The sequence below is a fragment of the Gymnoscopelus braueri genome (genome assembly GCF_963280865.1).
Source record: "Gymnoscopelus braueri genome assembly, chromosome: 11".
Lineage (NCBI taxonomy): Eukaryota > Metazoa > Chordata > Actinopteri > Myctophiformes > Myctophidae > Gymnoscopelus > Gymnoscopelus braueri.
The window spans coordinates 33,855,631-33,879,525 of record NC_137613.1 but is presented as its reverse complement, the minus strand read 5'-3'; the positions used below and the strand labels follow the sequence as shown (position 1 = coordinate 33,879,525).

The 23,895-nt window shown below is 42.7% G+C and overlaps 2 protein-coding genes across 2 annotated transcripts in view; one reads left to right on the top strand and one right to left on the bottom strand.

Moving 5' to 3' along the window:
• The window catches only part of col16a1 (collagen, type XVI, alpha 1), a 141,399-nt gene extending 134,836 nt beyond the window's left edge, over positions 1-6,563 (top strand). The window contains exons 68-70 of the mRNA XM_080441983.1: positions 4,134-4,307; positions 4,685-4,762; positions 5,764-6,563. Coding sequence (XP_080298109.1) covers positions 4,134-4,307; positions 4,685-4,762; positions 5,764-5,957 — 446 coding nt within the window. The 3' untranslated portion in view covers positions 5,958-6,563. The remainder of the gene's footprint in view (positions 1-4,133; positions 4,308-4,684; positions 4,763-5,763) is intronic.
• Positions 6,564-14,536: 7,973 nt separating this feature from the next.
• Positions 14,537-23,895, bottom strand: part of col9a2 (procollagen, type IX, alpha 2) — a 31,698-nt gene continuing 22,339 nt past the window's right edge. The window contains 6 exon segments of the mRNA XM_080442096.1: positions 14,537-16,065; positions 19,065-19,142; positions 19,732-19,920; positions 20,108-20,162; positions 21,488-21,532; positions 21,535-21,636. Coding sequence (XP_080298222.1) covers positions 15,869-16,065; positions 19,065-19,142; positions 19,732-19,920; positions 20,108-20,162; positions 21,488-21,532; positions 21,535-21,636 — 666 coding nt within the window. The 3' untranslated portion in view covers positions 14,537-15,868.

Sequence of the window (23,895 nt, the reverse complement as noted above, 5' to 3'; positions counted from 1 at the left end):
TGTGTATTTCTGATGGCCCTGCCCCTGAAAGAATCAGTCGGTCTTGGCATTGAAATTTTATTTTCGAAACACAGACATTTGTTAAGCATACATTTACAGCATTTACTAAATGTGGAATGTGCAAAGTCTTTTGTCTTTTTAACGGGCGGTGGAGCATGTGTCCCGAGTCCACTCTGCTCTGCCCGACCTCCAGAACTGGGAAAACAAACGAGGGGGGGGGGACGTTGTCCTCCGTCTCCCCCGGACACAGAGATAGCTATGTCCCCCTCTTCTTTTTGTGGTCACCCCTGTAGGAGCCTGCGTGAGAGCCTCCTCTGCCTGGTGGTGACTGGAAACGGCGTCTGTTCTGCGCGTTTCCTTGGCTAGCGCCGCGCGGGGCCGAGTGGCTCCGTGCTGGCTGTGCAGGCGCTGCTGCAGCCCGTTGTCCGCCACAGGGCGCCTGTGGTGCGTAACGGCGGGGGGCGGGTGCCGAGGCTTGAGGTGTGTTTTTCGGTAGGCACACAGTCATGGCCTCGTCCTCCTCCTTTTTAGATTTCAATCTGGCCGTCATCGCCGTCATGGCGTTGCCAAACAGGCCGCTCTGGGAGATGGGTTGATCGAGAAGCTCAAGCCTCTCTTGGTCTGAGATTTTGGCGTATTCTAGCCATCTCGCCCTCTCCAGAGCCACCTGGTATGCCATAGCGCGTCCAGTGGCTACCAGGGTAGCTTGAGCGAGGTTAAGCATCTCATCTAGGATTCTGCGGACCTCTGCCATTTGTTCCAAAGTGGGGTTGTCTCCTCCGTCTCGGAGTAGCACGACAGCAGAGGCTCCCAGGAGCGCGGATGCGTTCGTTGCTCGGACAGAAGAGCCCAGAACGCCGTAGGCTCGTCTATTAATCTGGGAAAACTCTTTGTCTCGTTTGGAGACGAAACCGGGCCCACGCAGTAGTCCCGTTGCTCCCGTAGAGAGGAGGTATGAAGCGAGCCCCCTTTCCATCGGAGGGAGGGTCTCGAAACCTGCTTCTTTTGCCCCGGCACACTCCAGGTGTTTCAGGGGGGAGACTGCGGCGGTGATGGGTTTAATCCATGAGCCGGAGGCGAGTCTCGCGGCGTCCTCTGTGAGAGGAATCAGCCGTTTTGTCACCTTTCTAGCTCTCGCTCCGCTGAATCCGTCGAAGAGCGAGGCTACTGGTGTCGTCTGCTCTTCCTCCTGGGGCCAGGGGACATTAGCACGGGTGGCTGCCCGCTGCAGCAGCACGTATAGATCTGCCTGATCGACTGCTGGCCCCGCCGGTGGCGCGGTGCTCGTGGTCGCCGTGGCTGTACTGGCTGCTGTGGGTCTGGGTTGGACTGAGGATATTTCTGCCTCCGCGTCCTCGGTCGGGGGAAGGATATCTTCTCCTTCCTCCTCGACCTCCGACTCGTCGGTCCCAGAGTACACTTCCTCATAATCACCCTGGTCCTCTACGGTCTCCTCGGGCTGGTAGTGCTCGAGGAGTCCAGACAGCTCGCCGTCGAGGATCGGGTTCTGTTCATCAAGGATCGGGTCCTCGGTGTCCATTTGACCGCCCCAGTCCTGTAGGATGAGGGTAGGGGGTTCAACCCCTGGTTGGTCGACCGCCATGGCGTCCTCGTTGGGTCGCGGCGGTTTGTCGAACTTTTTAATTCTCTTCTTGAGGAACTTTTGTTCGGTCACACCGCAGGCCATGCAGAAGTTCGAGCCTTCTTGCATCCCGCGGATCGCATGGTCCCTTCCCAGGCATAAGACGCAGGCGGAGTGCCTGTCGGTTCCCGTCATTGATATGCCGCACCTCTCGCACTCCTTTTGTGGGACCGGGGCTCTGTTGGACCTGGTCCGGTGTCTTGGAGCTGCGGAGGCCATGTTCACTCTTGCTTACTAAGCTTGGTGAGGTGGGAAAGGGGCCGAAAGAAACAAACACTGGGGCCGAGTATATTACACTGGCGTGTTTTATCTTTCCAGCTGGCTCGGGGCTAGCTGTGGTTTTAGCAACATGTGAGGCTGGGGAGAGCGTATTAATCTCGTCCTTCGACTCACGGCTACTATGTTAGCAGATTATGCTTTATTTTTAGCGTATTAAGCTAGGCTATAGAACGTATTAAGTTCTAGCAAGATAACGTGCGATATTATCACAGTTATATAGTCTATACCTTCGGTCGGCAGCGTCTCGCGGCCCGGGATACTATCCTGTCCTTTTGAGACTTTTCGCCGTGCTCGACTCAGAGAGGTAGACTGGGAAAAGGTACTTCTTCGATCGGACGAGAAGAAAACTGAATTGAATGAACTGACGTCTCCCTGACTGATATAAGGTGGAGGCGGGCCCGCCTGTCAGGGAGCGGTCAGAGTCCAGCCAATAGAAATTGTCTGGAGTGTATAAGGTAATACTTCTGTGATCACGCCAGAGGGCGCTCTCCCATAGCGAGACATCGAGTGAATATTTGAAATAAAACCTCTGCAGTCACGCTGCAGTTGTTGCGATTGCCAGTGTTGACATGACAGTCATATCCAGAGCAACATCTTCTACTGCAGTGCAAGCTGTATGTCATCACTGTCGGAAGGAAACTTTGTACGTCCAAAAGCGTTACTTTTCAGGAAATTGAAAACATGATTTATAAAACCCACAGACAGACTGGTAGATGGTAAGATGGCTCCCTAGTTTGTCAAGCTGGCTCCCTAGTTTGTTTGACAGGTCATTCTTTCAGAAATACAGAATATAGCAGATCTACAAGCTCGAGAATACAAGCTGTCACAATGCAACACGATTAAGTACAACATAGGGCATTCAGTTATGAAAAAACATGACAAAATGGAGATGCAAGGTTTCTGCCGGACCGTGACGACTTCATACAACTACGACTTCATACAAGCAACCGTTAAATGATCAAAGAGAGCAATAATACTACTGTATATTCTATATCCATAATGCAACAGCTACAGTACCAGGCTGGAGCCATACGGTATTTCTCCTTCATTTGAGGTCACACATTTGTTATTCCACTTCTCATCTGGGCAGTGGTGTAAAGTAACTAAGTACATTTACTCAAGTACTGTACTTAAAGGAGAATTTTGGACTAAAGTTTTCTTACCTTTTCTATGACGTTATGATATACCATATCATAATACCATATCATACTGATGAATGGTACAGTAGAAAAATTTCATAACTCCACCCCTGAGCCGCCACAGCTTAAAAGGTGCGCGGATAGGCCTTAGGTTAGATCACATATTTTAATAGCTTTTTTTTTTTGGTGAGATCTGACGTTCATAGTGACAGAACACTATGCAACCCAAAAAAAAAAAAAAAAAAAAAACAGAAGTCTCGCTAGACGAGATTGAAATCTCGAGATTTCAATCTCGTCTAGCGAGACTTCTGTTTTATTTTATTTTTTTGGGACAGTGTTCTGTCACTATGAACGTCAGATCTCACAAAAAAAAAAAAAAAAAAAAAGGTATTAAAATATGTGATCTAACCTAAGGCCTATCCGCACACCTTTTAAGCTGTGGCGGCTCAGGGGTGGAGTTATGACATTTTTCTACTGTACCATTCATCCTAAGATATCATAACGTCATAGAAAAGGTAAGAAAACTTTAGTCCAAAATTCTCCTTTAAGTTCAATGTTGGGGTATTTTTTACTTTACTGGAGTATTTCCAATTTTCAGTACTTTTACTTCTACACTACATCTCAGAGGCAAATATTGTACTTTTACTCCACTACAATTCTTTGAAAACCTAAGTTACTTTGTAGATTTTGATCATTTTTACAAAACATTTACAAACCCATTTCGGCCATTCGAAAATAGCCGATCTACAAGCTCAAAATCTGTCGCGCTGCGACACATTGTAGATCTGCTATTTTCAAAAGATTTGTATACATTTTAAAAAGTGTGAAATGGGACATTCTGCATGATGAGTACTTTCTGATACCAGTACATTTTGATACCAATATTTTTGTACTATTACTCAAGTAAATTTTGAATTCCGGACTTTTACTTTATTTCTACATGGCGGTATTGATACTTTTACTTAAGTAAAACATTCGAGTACTCCCACCACTGCATCTGGGACACCACGTTGTGTGTGCTACTGTGTGTCCTCTTTCACAACCTTGATCGTACCACGTTTTCCTCTCCTCAGAGAGAATGGCCTACTACCTGTCCCGCATGCAGATGCCAGAGTCGGTAGCGTCTCCCGGAAGGCCCGGGTCCCCAGGGAAGGAAGGGAATCCAGGCAGAGCGGGGTCTACAGGTGCACCCGGCCTCCCGGGACAGATTGGCAGAGAAGGCCGTCCGGGAGCCCAAGGACCCCCCGGTGAGAGCAGTCCTTCATGTCTACCAGCAGGGTTGCCAGATCTGCTTTTTATAAATTTCCCCGCAATATTTCATTTGAAAATAGCCGATCTACAAGCTCACAATGCGTCGCATCGCCACGCGTTGTGAGCTTGTAGATCTGCTATTTTCAAATAGCTGATGTAAATGTTAAAGTGCTCATGTGGCCCATAGTCGCTTCTTTTGGGCTGGTTTTCCTAGACCTGGTTGCTTGTTTCTCTCACAGAATCTGGCAACACTGGTCTCCAGCGACAAAACAAAATTGTCCCTGACATAAGTGAGACGCACGGCGGCCGTCCGTGCGGTGATCAAGTGTGTACTGTAGGCATAAATAAACCAAGCTCCCCCTTATGTTTACAGGAGCAAGAGGACCTGCAGGTCTTAAAGGAGATAAGGGGGTTGGAGAGATGGGAGATATAGGACCCCCGGGAGGACCAGGTATGGAGATCTCATTCAAATCAAATTATTCATTTTTTTTTTGTTTACCTCGTCAGTGACGGTGCAGCTGTTGTAACGAGGCTGTCTGTTTGTCTGTGTACACATACTGTATGTACTGTATGTCACTATGCCTGCAATGACTCAATGGCTGAGTCATTATCAAACACAAGGCCATGAAACACTGCTCTAAATCAGTGGTTTTCAACCTTTTTCATGCCAAGGACCCCTAAATTGATATACATTTGTCCGCGGAGCCCCCCCCCCCCCCCCATCTGAAAATGTTTTGTGCCAGGGACCCCCAGAAGCAAAGAGTTGAGTTAAAAATGTTCGCTTTAAAAAAACATATTTTCAAAGATATGCACACATTTTCAAGATCTTTAAAAAATAGCAGATCTACGAGCTCATAGCGCCGCACTTTGAGCTTGTACAGTATATCTGCTGTTTTTGAATAGCCCAAAGCTAAGTGGTTAAAATAATTGTGACGATAATTTTGCTGGGGGGACCCCCTGGTAAGTAACCCCCAAAGAACCACTGGTGGTCCCCGGACCACTGGTTGAGAACCACTGCTCTAAATAAATATGACATATATTGATTCACAATCTTGAATGAGTTGGTGGTCCAAGAAAGGTCAAATTCCTTACTTCCTGAAAATGACATACAGGCACGTAACCAATTTTTTAAACACACAATTGTTTTCCAGACAAATGACTGGAAAATCTATTTTTTTAATTCATTCTCTTGCACAAATCCAGTATTTTTTTATATATATTTTTTTACATTACTGTTTTCTCTTATCCGTTACATGCCTAATACCTACATACATACTGTAGATGTCCAAAGACTTTGTTTTGGGACATTTCTCACAAATCCATTCAAGAACATGAATATAGGACACCGAGGTCCGCCGGTGATGAGCTACTCAACTCAGTAAGTGTGTCTTAACATAACATCGTTCTTTGACTCTATCACTCCTCCTCCTCTCCTCTCTGTCTCCTCCCCAGGTATCCCAGGTCCTCAAGGCTACGGTAAGACGGGACCCCCTGGATCTGTCGGCCAACAGGGCGTCCCCGGCATCCCGGGCCCCGCCGGACATCCCGGTTCGAAGGGGAAGGACGGCCGGTGTAATCCCGGTGACTGTCAGAGCCACCCAGTGGAGTACAGCCCCAAGGGCCCGCCCGTCAAGGGCCCGTGGTAGATGGAATGGATGAGACAGAGGGATTGGAACGAGAGGGGAATGAAGCAAAGGGAAGTAGTATATAGAGGCACCATTATGCGAATTAATGTTAGCATGCTAAGCTAAGATGCTTAGCATGCTAACATTTTGGTACCCTATACTACTACTAAGGGACTCGGGAGAAGACGGAAGCAACACAAGCCCAGGGACAAAGTTACAACCCAAAGTTCTGCTGGACCAGTAAACTAACTTTTGTTTTTATCTCAAAGACCCCTCCCCCCCATAACTCTGAGAGTGTACAAATTTGTACACTGTCAGAGTTACAGACCTGTTAGGCTCCCTTTGGAACCCCCTCGAGGGTCCCTGGACCCTACTTTGAGAACCACTGGTATAGATCTACCCGACCATGGCTGTCTACGGAAGTGCCTGGGCAAACCTTTCATCGCATTGACTATCTCTATTAAGTCCTTGTTACACCAAACCATTCTTGTTAAAGTCTGATTTATTTTGCTCGTCGCTGCTTTCCATTCCTCTTGTGCAGTTTAACAACCGAGGGCTTTTTCCACCACTTAAACCCCAGCATCGGTATTGTGGAGAATGCTTTCGCCGAAAATAGCAGATCGACAAGCTCACAAGGCGACGCAACGCGTCGCCTTGTGAGCTTGTCGATCGGCTATTTTCAGCGAATGCCTTCCACACAATAACAGAAAACAGAAAGGACACTAGTATTGAGCCCTGAGGGACTCCGGTTACCCATGTGGGGTTGAAGTGGTTAAAAGGTAAACTCATCAAAGGGGAGCTCCTTCTTCTTGACTCATTTTGTCATCCCCGGGGTTCCTTATTTCCTGTGTCAGGTTGTAGAAAATGAATGCATATCATTATCGCGGCACTTTGCTCCCACCACTCATATCTTTGATCTTTTCACTCAAACATCTCATTCGCAGCGCATCCCATGCATTTGTAATGGTCTGTCTCTCTGCTTGGGGTGTAACCCATCTTTTAGATGTGATTTTTTTTTTGAGAGAGAGAATCTATTTTTCTGTTAGAAACAGATTGAATCACTCCATGAAACCTCCGCTCATTCCCTCTTTCACAGAGTGCCTGTTTTGTACATATTATATATATGTATAGTGGCTTTTTTTAATACGTTTTTGTAAGATTTGGAGGCATTAGCATGGCTTTCTGCTTATTTTTTATGGTCATAGGTTATAAAGTAACAGCAACAAGAAATGCCAAAGGGAGATTTTTATAACGTCTATAAAAGCTTTTAAAGTGGAATAATGTGTTCAGGAAAGAGGGCAAATAATTTATGAGAGAAAATTGCTTTTGTGTGAGAAAGCATATTGGTTTTTATAATTATGTCGCCGAATTTCATTATTGACTGTCATGCCCCCCTCCCCCCTCCAATCCACATTGTAAATGCAGCCATTTGGAAACATCTCATTTAATTTTGTATTCCAGCACTACAGAGTAAAATCATCTGTTAATTTAACTCAGAGCGTGTACAAATGGACCCAGATGGAAGCTTACAGGTCTATTTTTCCATTGTTTGAGTCAAATTAACAGAATATTTTAATGTTTAGCTGTATTAAGGCCAATACATGCTACTTCCAAAGTCCAAACCTTTCTTCGGAAAGGGAGGTGATATGACTACAAATTGACGTCATTCCGAACTTCAAATGGCCGGTCTCAGAACTTTTTTTTTCCAGAAACCGTTCACCCCCAGATGTCCTGACTTGACTCTCCCAACTATTGTTCGGACAGGCTGTCCGAGCCCCGACATCGGAATGAGCATGTATCGGCTTTAGTTCAACCATATTAAGCCGAGTACCACTTGTACTGTAAGTTTCGTATAACACACCCTGCATGAGTCTTTGTAAGGATGAACAAAAAACACTATCACATCACAATCATTGCAAACCACCTTGCCCATCATCTTGTTATGTGACACAGTACTTGAGTTTACATGAGTTATCTTTTTTTTTAATGGGATCATTTTCTTATTGGAGTTATACAGAGTCTTAAAGCTTTGCCATGTTACCATCTGTTGGGTTTTTGTTCTTTTTCTATCACTACAAGTGATAACACTCACTCACATTCTATTTCTACCGAGGGCACCCATGGGGTTACATTTAATCCAAACAGTTGTTGGCTTACACAGACCTACAGTAAAGGTGAACCATAACACGTATTGCTACTTAGTAGTTCCTGTTAAGTCTTATTAGGATTCTATTGTCGGAAAGTAAACATTGAAATGGCAATGTTGTTCGTCATGCACCCTGTAACCTCTGTACTGTGTGCTGCTGTTTGCTACAGCCAACTCATGTTGTTTTTGTTCATGAAACACACCAGGAAACAAATAAATGTTGAAAGCAGAAGTGTAAAATAAAAAAAATAAATGTCTTTATTTAATTTTTGTTCAGTTAAGGTGTGTGTGCATGCATGTATATACAGTATGAGTGGTTGAATGTAGGGGTCAAAAAACAGGCGGAATAAGTATATAATAAATAGTGGCAATAACAGTGTGATCGCTAAGGCAGTCTCACAATAATGAAATAGTGAAAATAACAGTGTGATCGCCTTAGCGATCACACAATAATATACTGTGTATGTGAAAACATCTGTTCCATTCCTGTTGTCCTCTGATGATGAAAAGGTGAAGCTAATATATATATATGTTACAGGGAAATTGGCATTCCAGGGAAATTGAAAAAGGAGCGCTTGTTTTTACCACCCACCCAGGCAATTCTGTAGAACCAACGCTAGAGGGCAATGAAGCCACACGCATGCACATGCGTGCGTGCGTGTGTGTGTGTGTGTGTGTGTGTGTGTGTGTGTGTGTGTGTGTGTGCGTGTGCATGCGCACACACACACACACATGTGTGTCATCGTGGATAGTAACCCATATAGAGATCTATTCTCCCCCTATCGGGTTACAACTCGGACGACGCTGATTCGACTAGCAGACCTTCGGTCGGTCGGAGCGGGCACTCGCACCTGGAGGCGCTCGGGCGCGTCTCCTCGGCCTCAAGCTCTGCTGAGTCGGCGCGCCTCCGTCATGGACAATAACTATTATCACGGGTGCGTGTGAACGCGTGTTCAGCGTTCCCCTAGCGTAGCCTCCTGGTTGCTGTGGGGGGGGGAACAACAAAAGCCCCGCCTCCTCCTCCTCCCCGCGCCACCTCGTATCAAAGCCCCACCTAGCGCCGCCGCCTCCTCCTCGCGAGCCTCGCATAAAAAAAAGAAAAAAAGAAAAGCCCCGCCTCGCGCCGAAGCCCCACGCCTAAAAGCAAGCAAGTGAAATGTGTCTTCTGCACTATAACAAGCAAATCATTCTTAGGCACACAAATTGCCACATTGTTGACCTGATCTGGAATCATACCCAGGACATCCAGAGCCTCTGGATTCCCAGGCAGGGCCTCTAACCACTTTATATCTAGCTATTGCACTCTGATTAAAATACTAATGTCAATGTAAATCAAAGGAAACAAAAGGCAGACTATACTAAGTCAGTCTAGCTTTACAAAATGTAAGTTGTAAAAGTCTGACTATACTTAGTTGTTAAAAAATGAAAAAAGTCAAGTTATTCTTTTTTTTTTTTTTTTAAGCCAGACTACTATACCTCAGAGTCATAAGTTTACAAAGTACAATGAATGTCTGTGCGGTTTGTCCCCATCTATAACAGACATAAAACTGCTGTTCTTTGCAGTTAGGGTGAGAAAACATACCCACTACACTCCTAATAATACCTATTTGATCCTGTGAGCTTCACCCAGCTGATGGCTACCCTATTGTTCAGTAACATCCTGACAAGCTGCTATGAACAGGCCTTGAACCTGTAACATGCGACGCATTAGTCAGTCACTCTATCCATTCACCTACAGCATGTCTTTTGACTTACTGGTTCCAAAACATCTTTTTGTCAAGGACCCCCCAAAGCATTTGCCAGTGGAGCCCCATGTGAAAGATTTATATTTAAAACTTTAAAAGAAAATACATTTGTCAAGATGTTCAAACAAGTCAGGGGTAGGAATTGAACCAGTAACCTTCAGTGCCTCAAGCAGGATCTTAATCCAGTAGGCCACTGAGCCTTGCTTTGAATTGAATTGAAGGCCAAATAGATAATGACACAAAAGCCTTTTTTACATTGTGGTTCATAAACATTAAAAAATGGCAACAGCACAACAAACCATAGACAAAATATTATGCTGTTAAGATGTTTTTCTTTTTTTTTTGTATTGTTGTGTGTTGATCGACAAAGAGGAATGAAGACCATGGCACTGACAGTCAGTCCATAGCTCAGTGTGTAAGACACTGCCTACGTAATCCAGAGGCGGTGGATTCAAACCCCACTCACTCTTTACCCTGAACTTTCCTTTACAAGGAAAGGTTCAGGGTAAGGAGTGAGTGAGGTTTGAACCCACACACCCAGAAACCCTTAAAAGCAACACAGAAAGCAGTGAATTTCAGCCGGATCTGATGGCGTAGTGGACTAAGTCATGGTCACAAGGACTAGCATGGCTAGGACTAGTTGGCGCGGCCCCAGTAGGGCTAATGGCTAGAGTACCTGTGTCCCAGTAGGTTACTCACCCAAGTGGGCGTGGGGGGTGGGCGCGGGGGCTTCTCTCCCCCCGTGGTTTCCAGACAATAAAGCGGAGGGGTTATAGAACAAATATAGACGGGCAGCTGAAATATTACAGAAAGAGAGAGGCAGGGGGTGGGGCTAGAGGGAGGCAGGGGCGGAGCTAGGAAGAGGCGGAGCTAGAGAGAGGCAGGGGCAGAGCTAGAGGCGGAGCTAGAGGGAGGCGGAGCTAGAGGGAGGCAGGGGCGGAGCTAGAGGGAGGAGCTAGATAAGAAGGGATGGAGCTAGAGAGAGCCCACCATGTAAAAGCAGAGAGAGACTAACTATAACATAGAGACACTGACACTATAATATAGCGACACTATAATACTATAATATAATATAGAGACACTAAAATATAGAGACACTATAATATAGCTATACTATAGAGACATTATAATATAGAGACACTAAGACACTATAATATAGAGACACTATAATATAGAGACACTATGATATAGAGACACTATAATATAGAGACACTAACTATAATATAGAGACACTATAATACTATAATATAATATAGAGACACTATAATATAGAGACACTATAATACTATGATATAGAGATACTATAATATAGAGACACTACTATAATATAGAGACACTATAATATAGAGACACTAACACTATAATATAGCAATACTATAATATAGAGACATTATAATATAGAGACACTATAATACTATAATACAGAGATACTATAATATAGAGACACTATAATATAGAGACACTAACTATAATATAGAGACACTATAATATAGCTATACTATAATATAGAGACATTATAATATAGAGACACTATGATATAGAGACACTATAATATAGAGACACTATAATACTATAATATAGAGACATTATAATATAGAGATACTATAATATAGAGACACTATAATATAGAGACACTATAATACTCTAAGATAATACTCTAATTTAGAGACACTATAATATAGAGACACTATAATACAGAGATACTATAATATAGAGACAGAGACACTAACACTATAATATAACTATAATATAGCAATACTATAATATAGAGACATTATAATATAGAGACACTAAGACACTATAATATAGAGACACTATAATACTATGATATAGAGATACTATAATATAGAGACACTATAATATAGAGACACTAACTATAATATAGAGACACTATAATATAGAGACACTAACACTATAATATAGCAATACTATAATATAGAGACATTATAATATAGAGACACTATAATATAGATACACTATAATACTATAATACAGAGATACTATAATATAGAGACACTATAATATAGAGACACTAACTATAATATAGAGACACTAAGACACTATGATATAGAGACACTATAATATAGAGACACTATAATACTATAATATAGAGACACTATAATATAGAGATAATATAGAGACACTATAATACTCTAATATAATACTCTAATTTAGAGACACTATAATATAGAGACACTATAATACAGAGATACTATAATATAGAGACACTATAATATAGAGACACTATAATATAACTATAATATAGCAATACTATAATATAGAGACATTATAATATAGAGACACTAAGACACTATAATATAGACACTATAATATAATATAGAGACACTATAATATAGACACTATAATATATAGTATCTCTAAATTAGAGTATTATAGTGTCTCTGTAGTATAGTGTCTCTGTAGTTAGTGTCAGTATTCTCTTAGTGTCAGTATTCTCTGTATTAGTTTGTTTGCTCCACCCCTTCCTCCCTCTAGCCGTTAGTGTCTCTGTATTATAGTGTCTCTATATTATAGTTAGTGTCTCTATATTATAGTGTCTCTATATTATAGTATCTCTGTATTATAGTATTATAGTGTCTCTATATTATAGTGTCTCTATATTATAATGTCGCTATATTATAGTGTTAGTGTCTCTATATTATAGTGTCTCTATATTATAGTTAGTGTCTCTATATTATAGTGTCTCTATATTATAGTATCTCTGTATTATAGTATTATAGTGTCTCTATATTATAGTGTCTCTATATTATAATGTCTCTATATTATTGCTATATTATAGTGTCTCTATATTATAGTGTCTCTATATTATAGTTAGTGTCTCTATATTATAGTGTCTCTATATTATAGTATCTCTATATCATAGTGTCTCTATATTATAGTGTCTCTATATTATATTATAGTGTCTCTATATTATAGTTAGTGTCTCTATATTATAGTGTCTCTATATTATAATGTCTCTATATTATTGCTATATTATAGTGTCTCTATATTATAGTTAGTGTCTCTATATTATAGTGTCTCTATATTATAGTGTCTCTATATTATATTATAGTGTCTCTATATTATAGTATCTCTATATCATAGTATTATAGTGTCTCTATATTATAGTGTCTCTGTAGTTAGTGTCAGTATTCTCTGTATTAGTTTGTTTGCTCCGCTGCTTCCTCCCTCTAGCCCCGCCCCTCTAGCTCAACCCCTTCCCCTCTGGCTCCGCCCCTCTCTATTATGTTGTTTGCTCTGCCCCTTCCTCCCTCTAGCTCCACCCCCTCCTCTCTCTAGCTCCGCCCCTTCCTCTCTCTAGCTCCGCCCCTTCCTCCCTCTCTCTGTAATATTTCAGCTGCCCGTTTATATCTTTTCTATAACCCCTCCGCTTTATTGTCTGGAAACCACGGGGGGAGAGAAGCCCCCGCGGCCACCCCCCACGCCCACTTGGGTGAGTAACCTACTGGGACACAGGTACTCTAGCCATTAGCCCTACTGGGGCCGCGCCAACTAGTCCTAGCCATGCTAGTCCTTGTGACCATGACTTAGTCCACTACGCCATCAGATCCGGCTGAAATTCACTGCTTTCTGTGTTGCTTTTAAGGGTTTCTGGGTGTGTGGGTTCAAACCTCACTCACTCCTTACCCTGAACCTTTCCTTGTAAAGGAAAGTTCAGGGTAAAGAGTGAGCGGGGTTTGAATCCACCGCCTCTGGATTACGTAGGCAGTGTCTTACACACTGAGCTATGGACTGACTGTCAGTGCCATGGTCTTCATTCCTCTTTGTCGATCAACACACAACAATAAATTTTTTTTTTAAAAGATCTTAACAGCATAATATTTTGTCTATGGTTTGTTGTGCTGTTGCTTGTCTACATGTTTGAATGTTTATGAACCACAATAGAAAAAATGCTTTTCTGTCATTATCTATTTGGCCTTCAAGGCAAGGCTCAGTGAGTGGCCTACTGGACTAAGATCCTGCCTGAGGCACTGAAGGTTACTGGTTCAAGTCCTATCCCTGACATTGTTTGAAAATATCCTCAACATCTTGACAATTTTGAAATATATATATTCTTTTAAAGTTGTATATATAAATATTTCTCATGGGGAGCCCTGACACTATATCTTTCCACATGGGGGTCCACTGCCAAATACATGTAAATTTGGGGGGTCCTTGACCAACAAATGTTTTAGAATCACTGAGTCTAAAGATTGTAGGTGAATGGATAGAGTAACTGCCTGGTGAGTGGAGGGTTATAGGTTCAAGGCCCGTTCACAGCAGTATGTCAGGATGTTCCCAAGCAAGACATTTGCACTGAGGGCAGACATCAGCTGGGTAAAGCTGCATTTCCCCCAAAAGATCTGCACAGGACAGCAGTTCACATGTATGCTATTTTCAGTGATGGAGGCAAACCGCACATTCACTGTAAACTTATGTAAAGTATGACATAACTAGAAAAAGTGCTCCTCGGAGCACAGGTCTCCGCCAGTGTGCGTGCAAAAGTTTCACGCCGATCGGTGCAGTTGTAGTTAAAAACCCTAATCGTCCTGTTAGTCTCGTCTCGTTTGAGCAGACATTGTGTTGGAAAATCTCAGGAATCAAACTCTTCCATTTATTCTCACATATACTGTTGGAACTCTTAGCCCTGGCAGAGAAAGAAAGTCTGACAAAAGCTGAGCCTCTGCAGCTTTGGGAGTAGGATATTTTATTACAGGCAGCAAAAGATAATAGGATGGATACGGCCAAAGAGTTTGGACGGGAGAAATGAAATTATAGCGAGCCAGAGGAGCTGAGCTTAGTTTAAGAGTAGATTTTTTTTTTGTCATTCCCCATAAGATACAGAAGAACATTGGATTTTACAAAAGGTTCCTCTTTATTGATTTGGGTTAACCTGAACAACCAGAAAAGAAAGAAAACAATGAAAAAAAAACTTTCTTTACAGATGAATCATAAAGAACAATAAATAGCTTCTGTTAATGAATATAATCAGTAATTATCTTTATAAAAGAGTTGAAACCCTGTGGAAAGCTGACAGTGGCATAGGACACACATTCTTACTGTGACTGATTGGTTTTGGAAGCGGTTACTTCTGTAGAAACTTTTTTCTATTACTGATTGAATTCATTAACACAGGAGTTTGGTCGGTGCATATCATAACCCATTCCTTTTCCTCTACATAATAATCAACACACATTTACAAAAAGATTTACAGCACTGCATTGTGGGAGATGGGAGTGCCCATCGGGCCGGGGTATGCTGTTGCCAGGCAACTAGAGGAAGAGATAAAAAGCTAGTCGTTAGTTTCTAAAAATCAGACTTGGGTAGAAAGAGGGGAGCAATGTACACACATGAGGTAAAAACAGGGATTTCACTTAAGCTTACAGAAGAAGCCATTCAACGGTACATCTTATAAAGGTATACAGTACAGTACTGGGTGGAAAGTTGGATTGCAATCATTTATTGTTCCTTTTTGTACACTTTTAAGGCAGCTGGTGCGATGTCACAAGATAGGCAGGGACATTTAAAATTTTAAAATATTTCAACCATAATATTCCATATATAAAACCATATAAAACCACATAATTCCAAGTGACCATGGTAAAAGAATGGGTACCTTTCAATGGACTCAAAGTTAGTTTTCTGTTCCTCTCAGCCCATAAATACTATTGCCGTTATTTGGAAAGGGAATGCAATTATATGGAATGTCCTGCCCCCCTTTCAATCCTCTGGGAGGGGTGGGAGTTTTAGAGGTGACTGACACTGACATGATCCAATCCGTGAATGCAGGTGGCTGTGGGCTGCTGTTGTCATGGTGATGTAGAGATTCTAATATCAGAGTATGTCCCACCGGTCATCAGAGCCAGTAAGAATCAGAATGTCTGTTTCGGGACGGGGGGCAAACGTCAGTCATCGTTAATATGACCCCCACCCCTCACTCTCGATGTTGTCCAACCAAAAAGAGTGTTGTCTCTCTCTCTTTCTCTCTCTCGCTCTCTCGTCCGCAGGTGTTGGTCAGATAAAGGTACGGTTCCTCCCCTTTATCCTTTGATCCTCCCAGCCTCCTGTAGTCGTGGGGAGGTGTAGGCCGACGCGGCCAGACACATCGCCGCCTCGCAGAACCCTGGGAGACCTGTAGGACCCGCCTTACCCGGGAGACCGTGCTCTCCGGCCGAGCCCTGAGGTCCTCTCTCGCCGGGTCTGCCGTCCCGAGCCACGCCGTCGATACCAGCAGGACCTGCACAGGGCAAAAGGCATTTATTTTGATGCGGTGTTTCTCAATGAAAACAAAGGAGCACCACCAGAAGAGGAGGGCTGAAGGAGAGTAAACGGGCCGGCATCCGGTCTCTACACTGGGAATTGGGCAGTGCCCCCCAAAGGCATTTTCTTTTCTTCTCTTTTTTTGAAGATGTTCAATATTACGTAATTGAGCAACTCTCGTAAGTACGCTAGCAAAAAGCTTGTCGTCTATAACATCCATGTTCCGTGGGAGAAATGTTGTTAGAGGGAATGAAAACATAGGTGCCCCACCGGAAGAAAAGGGCTGAGGGCGGGCCAACATCCTGTTATCAACATTCTATTGGGCGGTCCCCCCAGAGTAAAAAAAAAAAAATCACACCCAGTGTGAAGGGAGCGGTGCTATTAAATTCATCATGTGTCTCGCTAGCCAATCACAGCACGTCCTGCAAAGCTTAGCCAATCGCGTCACAGCGAAAGACACATTTTCACAAATCATTCACAAATCATGAACACAGCGTCCTATCTGTCCCAAATGTTTACCATTGAGGGGCCACTAATAAACACAGAGCCAATGCGATTTCACTTCCACCCATAGGGGGCGCAACAAATTCTACAAATGTCACTGTTTTTGCACCAAATTAAGTATAAATGGTCTTGTGAGTCATGTGACAATGACCGTCCAACAGGCTTTTGATATTCCATACTGTTTGCCTGTAACCCAGCTGCAGGAAAACAAGCGGTTGGATGTTGTATGGGACACACATATCCCAGATAGTTTGAAGGAGTCCACCCGCAAAAATAGAGGACAAGGTGTTTGCAGGAAAGTGTCAGGTCAGACAAAGCTACCAGGCAATTGGATGGATTTTCTTCGTGACTCAACAAATAAGAGGGAGCTGTTTGCCTTTTTGACTTCCAGGACTGAAAAGTTCAACTGGCCACCATCCAAAGCTGTGTATGTCACATCAGGGCAAGCTGTGTCATTTATTGGGTTCCAGTAGTACCATGACCTGTTGCAATCATGAGGAGGCACTCACAAGACCATTTGTACTTAATTTGGTGCAAAAACTGTAATATTTGTAGAATTTGTTGCGCCGCCTATGGGTGGAAGTGAAATTGCATTGGCTCTGCGTTTATTAGTGGCCCCTCAATGATACGAATTTGGGACAGATAGGACGCTGTGTTCATGATTTGTGGATTTTTTTGCCAAACGGACCCTCCCACAAATTTCAGAAGCCAATCGTAGCCAATCGGAAGGGAATATGAAAAATCTGATTCATACATCTTGATCACTTGACCAAAGACACAGTGCGTGCTGATTTGTGTGAGTTTTGGACCAAATTTGTAGGACTAATAGCAGAATATGTGTTTTGAAGATACCGCAAAATGGCGGAAAATCTTGAAATCGGAAAAGGGGCGGGACCTATATGGGAAGTTGCATCATGATCCAAGGAGTCCATGGAAAAAAGATTGTTGATGCTATGACCTATGGTTCAAGAGTTAAAGGCCAAAAAGTGAATCGGCCTGTTTTTTTTAATGGATATTGATATGGATAATTGTATGGATACTTTAAAAAAAAAAGGTTTGGTACCCAAGGCTAGAATCCATCAGTAGGTCCTAAAGAAGCCTCATTAAAAAATTGGCGCTTTTATCCGCTTCGTTTCGATAATCTTGTTAAGCTATCCCACTATGAGTCCTAAACCCACTTATAGGAGCGGTTGCACCGCTAAAAAAAACAGCAGAAGGCGCTGTTTTTTCCTTTTTTTTTATGACGTGTTCCCCAGATTGGAGAGTTACAGACCCCCGTAAGGGTTGATTTGGTCCAGTGGCGGTCCCGCGACCCGACGTTGAGAAACAGGGATTTAATGAATCGATTGTAGCTGCAGTGTGTATGTGTATGTGTATGTGTATGTGTATGTGTATGTGTATGTGTATGGGAGCATTTCCACTGACTGTATGACTGATTACTACGCAAGTTCATTGGCCTTGAGAAAGCTAATAACAGCAATATTCATATTACTGAATATTAATTTAAGATCAATCATTGTCAGAGGAGATGACATAGAACAAATTGTTAATGTGTCATTCTGGATTGGAATGATGTACCTACGTACAGTGTACACATATCTGCGTGTGCAAAGGCACGTGCATGTGTGCACTGCCACTACATGAATTTGTGTGTACTATCTATTACATTTGCTTTCGACATGCTCAAGCACAAGGCCGTTCTACATAAGCGCATCTGTTAAATGACTGAAGTTAATGATGCCTTTGAGCAACTCCGCCCACCCCCCTGTGTCTTTAGTGTGGTGGTTTATTGTAGCTGGAAAAGCCGTATTTCTTAGCTTCTGTTTTGTTTTTGTCCTGCCCGCCGAGGTGTAGTCTCGTGAACCTGCCATTTCCTTTTACGGCGTGACCCTGCAAGAGGCTACACGTCTACGAGTGTGTCTGTGAGTGTTTGTCTGTCCGTGTCTCTCTCGCAAACCGCTGGTGTTTGTTTTTTCACGTTTTATATTTTCTGAAATATTCAACTTTAACTTTATAATGGAAGTCAATGGAGCCAAATCTGGAGTCGTACGTCTCAGAGCCTAACCCTATTGGAGAGTTACGTCAATGAGGGGGCAGAAACAGCGCCGATCACGTGGTTCATGTAAATTCGAAATAGTGACAAACACTCATAGACTCCAGTGCAATTCCTTAAACTTCCGGTTCAGGGCTTAGTCGCTATTCGCCAATAGAAGGCTCTGTAGAAGACGGGCCCGATGACGTGAAGGGAGGTGACGCAACTCTCCTTATATGGCTCTGGTACGTCTTAAGCATATCATAGACGAATGACATCATAAATGACTGAGGTCACAGGCTAGTCACCTGAAGTCCACAATGGAGCCACGCCGTTCCTATCCCGAGATCCACATTACTTTTTATTTGTATTTGATGATTTGAATAAAACCCTTACACAAACATTAGAGACAGACAGAGTTGTGAGAGTATAGATCTTACCTTGTATTCCTGGAGGTCCAGGTGCCCCTGCGTGTGGTTTGCCGGGATCTCCTCTATCACCCTTCAGTCCTCTCTTTCCTGGGGAGGGGAAAGGACATGAATGCTCAAACTTGACAATTTATGACCTCTCACACTTCGCAAGAGGAGTACCCAAGCTGATGGCCGACCAAAGACATTTGGTGTAGACTACTGAAAAAAGGAGCAGACCAAGTATAGACCCCTGGGGGGACCCCGGTCAAACTGAAAAAAAGGGCCGAAAATGTATGCCAACTAGTCGGGCCGAGCCGAGCCTCGGCTCCAAAAAAACATTACCCCCAAAAAATAAATTTCAACTGCCCCTAGTGACCGAACGGTAAGGGCGACGGAAATGGCAGTGGAAGCGTTGGATGCAGCTCAAAGTGAACTCGGGTATCTCAGTTCGTTGCCGTCCGACCTTCCTAGCCTGTGTTATTTAAAAATGGCCAAAACTCAAAGAGCGAAAGTGGCCGTTGTCAAGATGTTTTGGCCATTATCTCTGGAACGGAAGGTCCAATCTGCTCAGTTCAAAGCTTGTTGGATGCGTGACTTTGAGGACAGTAAGCGCATAATGATACCTTTTCGGGGTTTCGGGCCTAAAATTATGGTAATTGTTCAGGCCCGTTGAGAACTCTAAAGCACACAGAACTACCTTTAAGTCCGGTGTTTCCGATCTGCCCTGGTCCTCCGAACATCCCGGGGATGCCACGAGCACCGTTGAGGCCGTGCGGTCCCTGGGTGCCAGGGGCCCCCGGGGGCCCAGGGGGTCCAGGAGGTCCCATGACGCCCGCTCCTCCGAGCGCCGCCCTCTTAGCGCTCACCGCCACTGCCGCTAGCCTCTCTGAGAAAGGAAGAAATAGCAGGCACATTATTTTTACAGTGGAAAAATGATTTAGATGAGATTACTTTTGATGAAGGGGCCAACGTGATTGCTTGGGAAGATTAAAGTGGGTTTGGGAAATGAGCTCATCAAATCTGACTAATTGACATCAAAGATGGATATTGGGATAGATAGTCTTGTTGCTCACCCTGCAGCATCTTCAGCACCACTTCTATAATATGCTGGTCTGACGCATCTCGGCCCTGTGGAGAGAAATGGACAGGGATGAGCATCTCAACAGACTGGAACGCTGCGATTTTTCAAACACATAATCTATGCTACGTCGCTGTGGTGGACAGCAAGGAAGTACATTTACTCAAGGACTGTACTTGTATATAACATCAATATCTGTACACTTGCACATACACCCTTTTCTACTAATTTTCTACTTTCTTTTCTTTTTTCATTCATACACAGTAGTGTGTATACATATTGTATTTATGTTGCCAAATAATTGATGTTTGTATTGTTGTATTGTTGTTAATTTTGTGTTCATTAACTTTATAAACCCCACAGGGTTTTCTAAATCTCACCTGCACAACAAAATTATGCTGTTATGACTAATTTGTTGTTTTTAAATGTGCAAATAAACAATGAATACTTTATTTGAGTATTTTTGAATACTCAACACTTTCACTACTTTTCAAAGACAAATATTGTACTTTTGGCTCCATTACATTTCTAGGAAGGAACACATTAGCCACTTGAGCATATTTAAATTATAGTGAAAATAGCAGATCTACCTAGATCTAGATGTGACGCATTGTGAGCTTGTAGATCAACTATTTTCACTATTATTGAATATTATTAATCATTATTGAATGTGTTGAATATTTCTTTGACTCAAGTACTGGGGTTAAATACTTTGTCCACCACTGGAAGTAACAGATCAGAGACAAGCCCACGATGCGTCGCATCCTCTAGTTTTGTATAGATGTGTATCTAGAGTTCGGGCCACTACGCAGCCCTCACATATGCAGATCTGACCAATATGTCAGAGTCAGAGTGTCGGGGGGCTTTGTCAGAGAACCCATGTCTGTGTCTCCTTTGTGCCCATATATGGAGATGTCTGTATCTGTCTGTCTCTACCTGTGTCCCTTTTATGACCATTTATGGAGATCCCTGATGTCATTAGTATAAGCCCATACCCTGAATATCGCGACGCGTTTGTAGATCTGCTATTTTCAAACATTTTAGTACTTTTACTTTTGGTACTTTAAGTACATTTTGATAGCAATACTTTTGTACTTTTACTCAAGTAAATGTTTTATTCCGGACTTTTACTTGTAACAGAGTACTTTCACTTAAGTAAAATATTTGAGTACTTTTTAGACCACTGTGTCTGAGTCATAGTGTCAGGCCTATATATACAGTGGGCGTAGCGGGTTTGTTTATGGTTATGTCTGAGTCATAGTGTCAGGCCTATATATATGGGCGTATCAGGTTTGTTTATGGTGTCTGAGTCAGAGTGACGTGGCCATGGTCCTGCCATGGGGTTTGGAGTAGGTAGCGGTCCTCTGAAACCCACCCCTGATCCCTGGATGCCTGGCATGCCCGGTACGCCTCTCTCTCCCCGTTGAGTCCTCTAGGGCCGGGTAGACCGGATGGCCCCTGGTCTCCTGGTTTGCCAGAGTCTCCCGTGGGGCCATTGTGTCCAGGATCACCCCGCACTCCTTGCTGTGGAGAAGCGGCCAAATAGAGAGATTGATGAGAGAGAGAGAGAGAAGAGAAAGAGAGAAAGAGAGAGAGAGAAGAGAGAGACGAGAGAGAGAGAGGAGAAAGTTAATAGATGGAGTTTCAAGACCATGAAGGAAAAGTATGTTAGAGAGAACTCTAACGTAGAGAGCACTGAAGAAAAGTTAGGTAATAACTAGGGGTGTTGGAAAAAAATCGATTCATGTAAGAATCGCGATTCTTATTATCAATGATTGAAATCTTTTTTTTTTGCTGGTTAAAGTTACAGGAGTTTTTACTCTGGTGTTTGTGATATGAAATGTAAGCTTATCATTATCACAGTAAACATTATCATGTCTTCAGTCATATTCAAGGGCTTTCTTTTGAAGCTTAAAGTCACTTTCTGTTCAACACAGCTGACGTGTGTGTCACTGTCCAGCTGACGCTCGTTGACACTCGTTAATGTTCCTTGCATCAAAGCAATTATGTTGTAGCCTGGTAAACCCTCCCTCCGGAAATCTCATTTCCATTTGATTTCAGGAGTGAGTCTGGCATGAACCGCCTTTCTGCAATATTGGCTGTGTATGCCAAACCTGTGCCAAACGGCCGAGCCTATCAGCGTCGTCGCTCATGTTCTGTGATTGACAGCTTACGTTGGCCAATCAGGTGGCGAGTTCGAGTGAGCCCAAAACACGAACGGCAGCCATCTTTTTCTTGTGCGCTATATTCTCCACTATTTTTTTACTTCAAAAAGTTCTCTAACTTCTATTTTGAGGCACGGAATTTACTTATAAGATATCGTTTGGATAGAATTTAGTTGTTTAACTTCATATATGTGGTCAATTAATCATGACAAAGCCTATTTAAAAATAAAAATTTAGAGAACCGGTAGGGGCGGGCAGTGACACCCATGTATCCGAATAAGGCAACCCATTTTGGGCACGGCCGTCTCAAAAGTCCCGTTGCGTCACATTACACTGGTGAACTGCTGATTGGCTGAAGGGGGAAAATTATCATTGGCTGAAGGGGTTGTCAGTCAACGGTATTACTCCCGCCCAACTCCAGCCCACAGCCAATATTGCAGAAAGGCGGATCATGCCAGACTCACTCCTGGAATCAAATAGAAATTAGATTTCCGGAGGGAGGGTTTACCAGGCTAATTATGTTGTGTTTCTACACCAAATAGAACTACACCTAATCTAAGATTCCATCAAAGCCAAGAATTTTTACACAAACCTTTCTGGTATTATATATTTTTTTGTTTGAGCTGTTGGAAATAACTAGGCTACACTTTGAAAGTGTAATTTGAAATTATGAATTTAGATAAAACTGATTGGGATTTTTTTAAAAACAAGAATAGATTTGTTTTATCGAATCTTGACCCCAAGAATCGGAATTGAATCGTGAGATAGCAGTAGATTCACAGCCCTCGTAAGAACAAGGTAAGAACAAGGGCAACATACTGTACTGGTGTACATAGTTGCTTTTGCGTACGAATAGTCCAGACGTTATATGTACAACAATATGTTGATAACAGAACCATATGTCAGACATCCAATGTATGAGGTTTCACGGCCTCGTGTTGTGATTTAATGATACAGAGTATAGTGACTCATTGCAGACAGAGTGACATAAATACATACAGTACACAGACAAACAGACAGCCTTGTTCCAACAGCTTCGCTTCAATCGCTTCACGGCTCATCTAATGTAATTAAGGAAAGCCATTCTAATACTGTGTAGAATCTCCAAGGAAGAAGGAAAGAGGGAAGAGAGGAAGAAAGGACAGGAGGAAAGGAGGGACTAATAACGCAAGGACGGGCATAAGGAAGGATCCATCAGTGGTGGAAAAAAATACTCAAATTCTTTACTTAAGTAAAAGTATCAATACTGCAATGTAGAAATACTCTGTTTACAAGTAAAAGTCTGCTATTCAGAATTAACTTGAGTAAAAGTACAAAAGTTTTGGCATCAAAATATACTTAAAGTACCAAATGTTAAAGTAGTCATTACGTAGACTGTCCCATTTTAAGTTTTCAAACTGTATAAAAATCTTTTGAAAATAGCAGATCTACAAGCAGATCTACGAGCTAGTAGATTGTCTATTGTCAAAGGGCCAAAATGTATATAGGGCTGAAGTGGTTAATGTATGTTTTGTAATAATAATCAAAATCTACAAAGTAACTAGTAACTAAAGTTCAAAAATAATTGTAGTGGAGTAAAAGTACAATATTTGCCTTTGAGATGTAGTGGAGTAGAAGT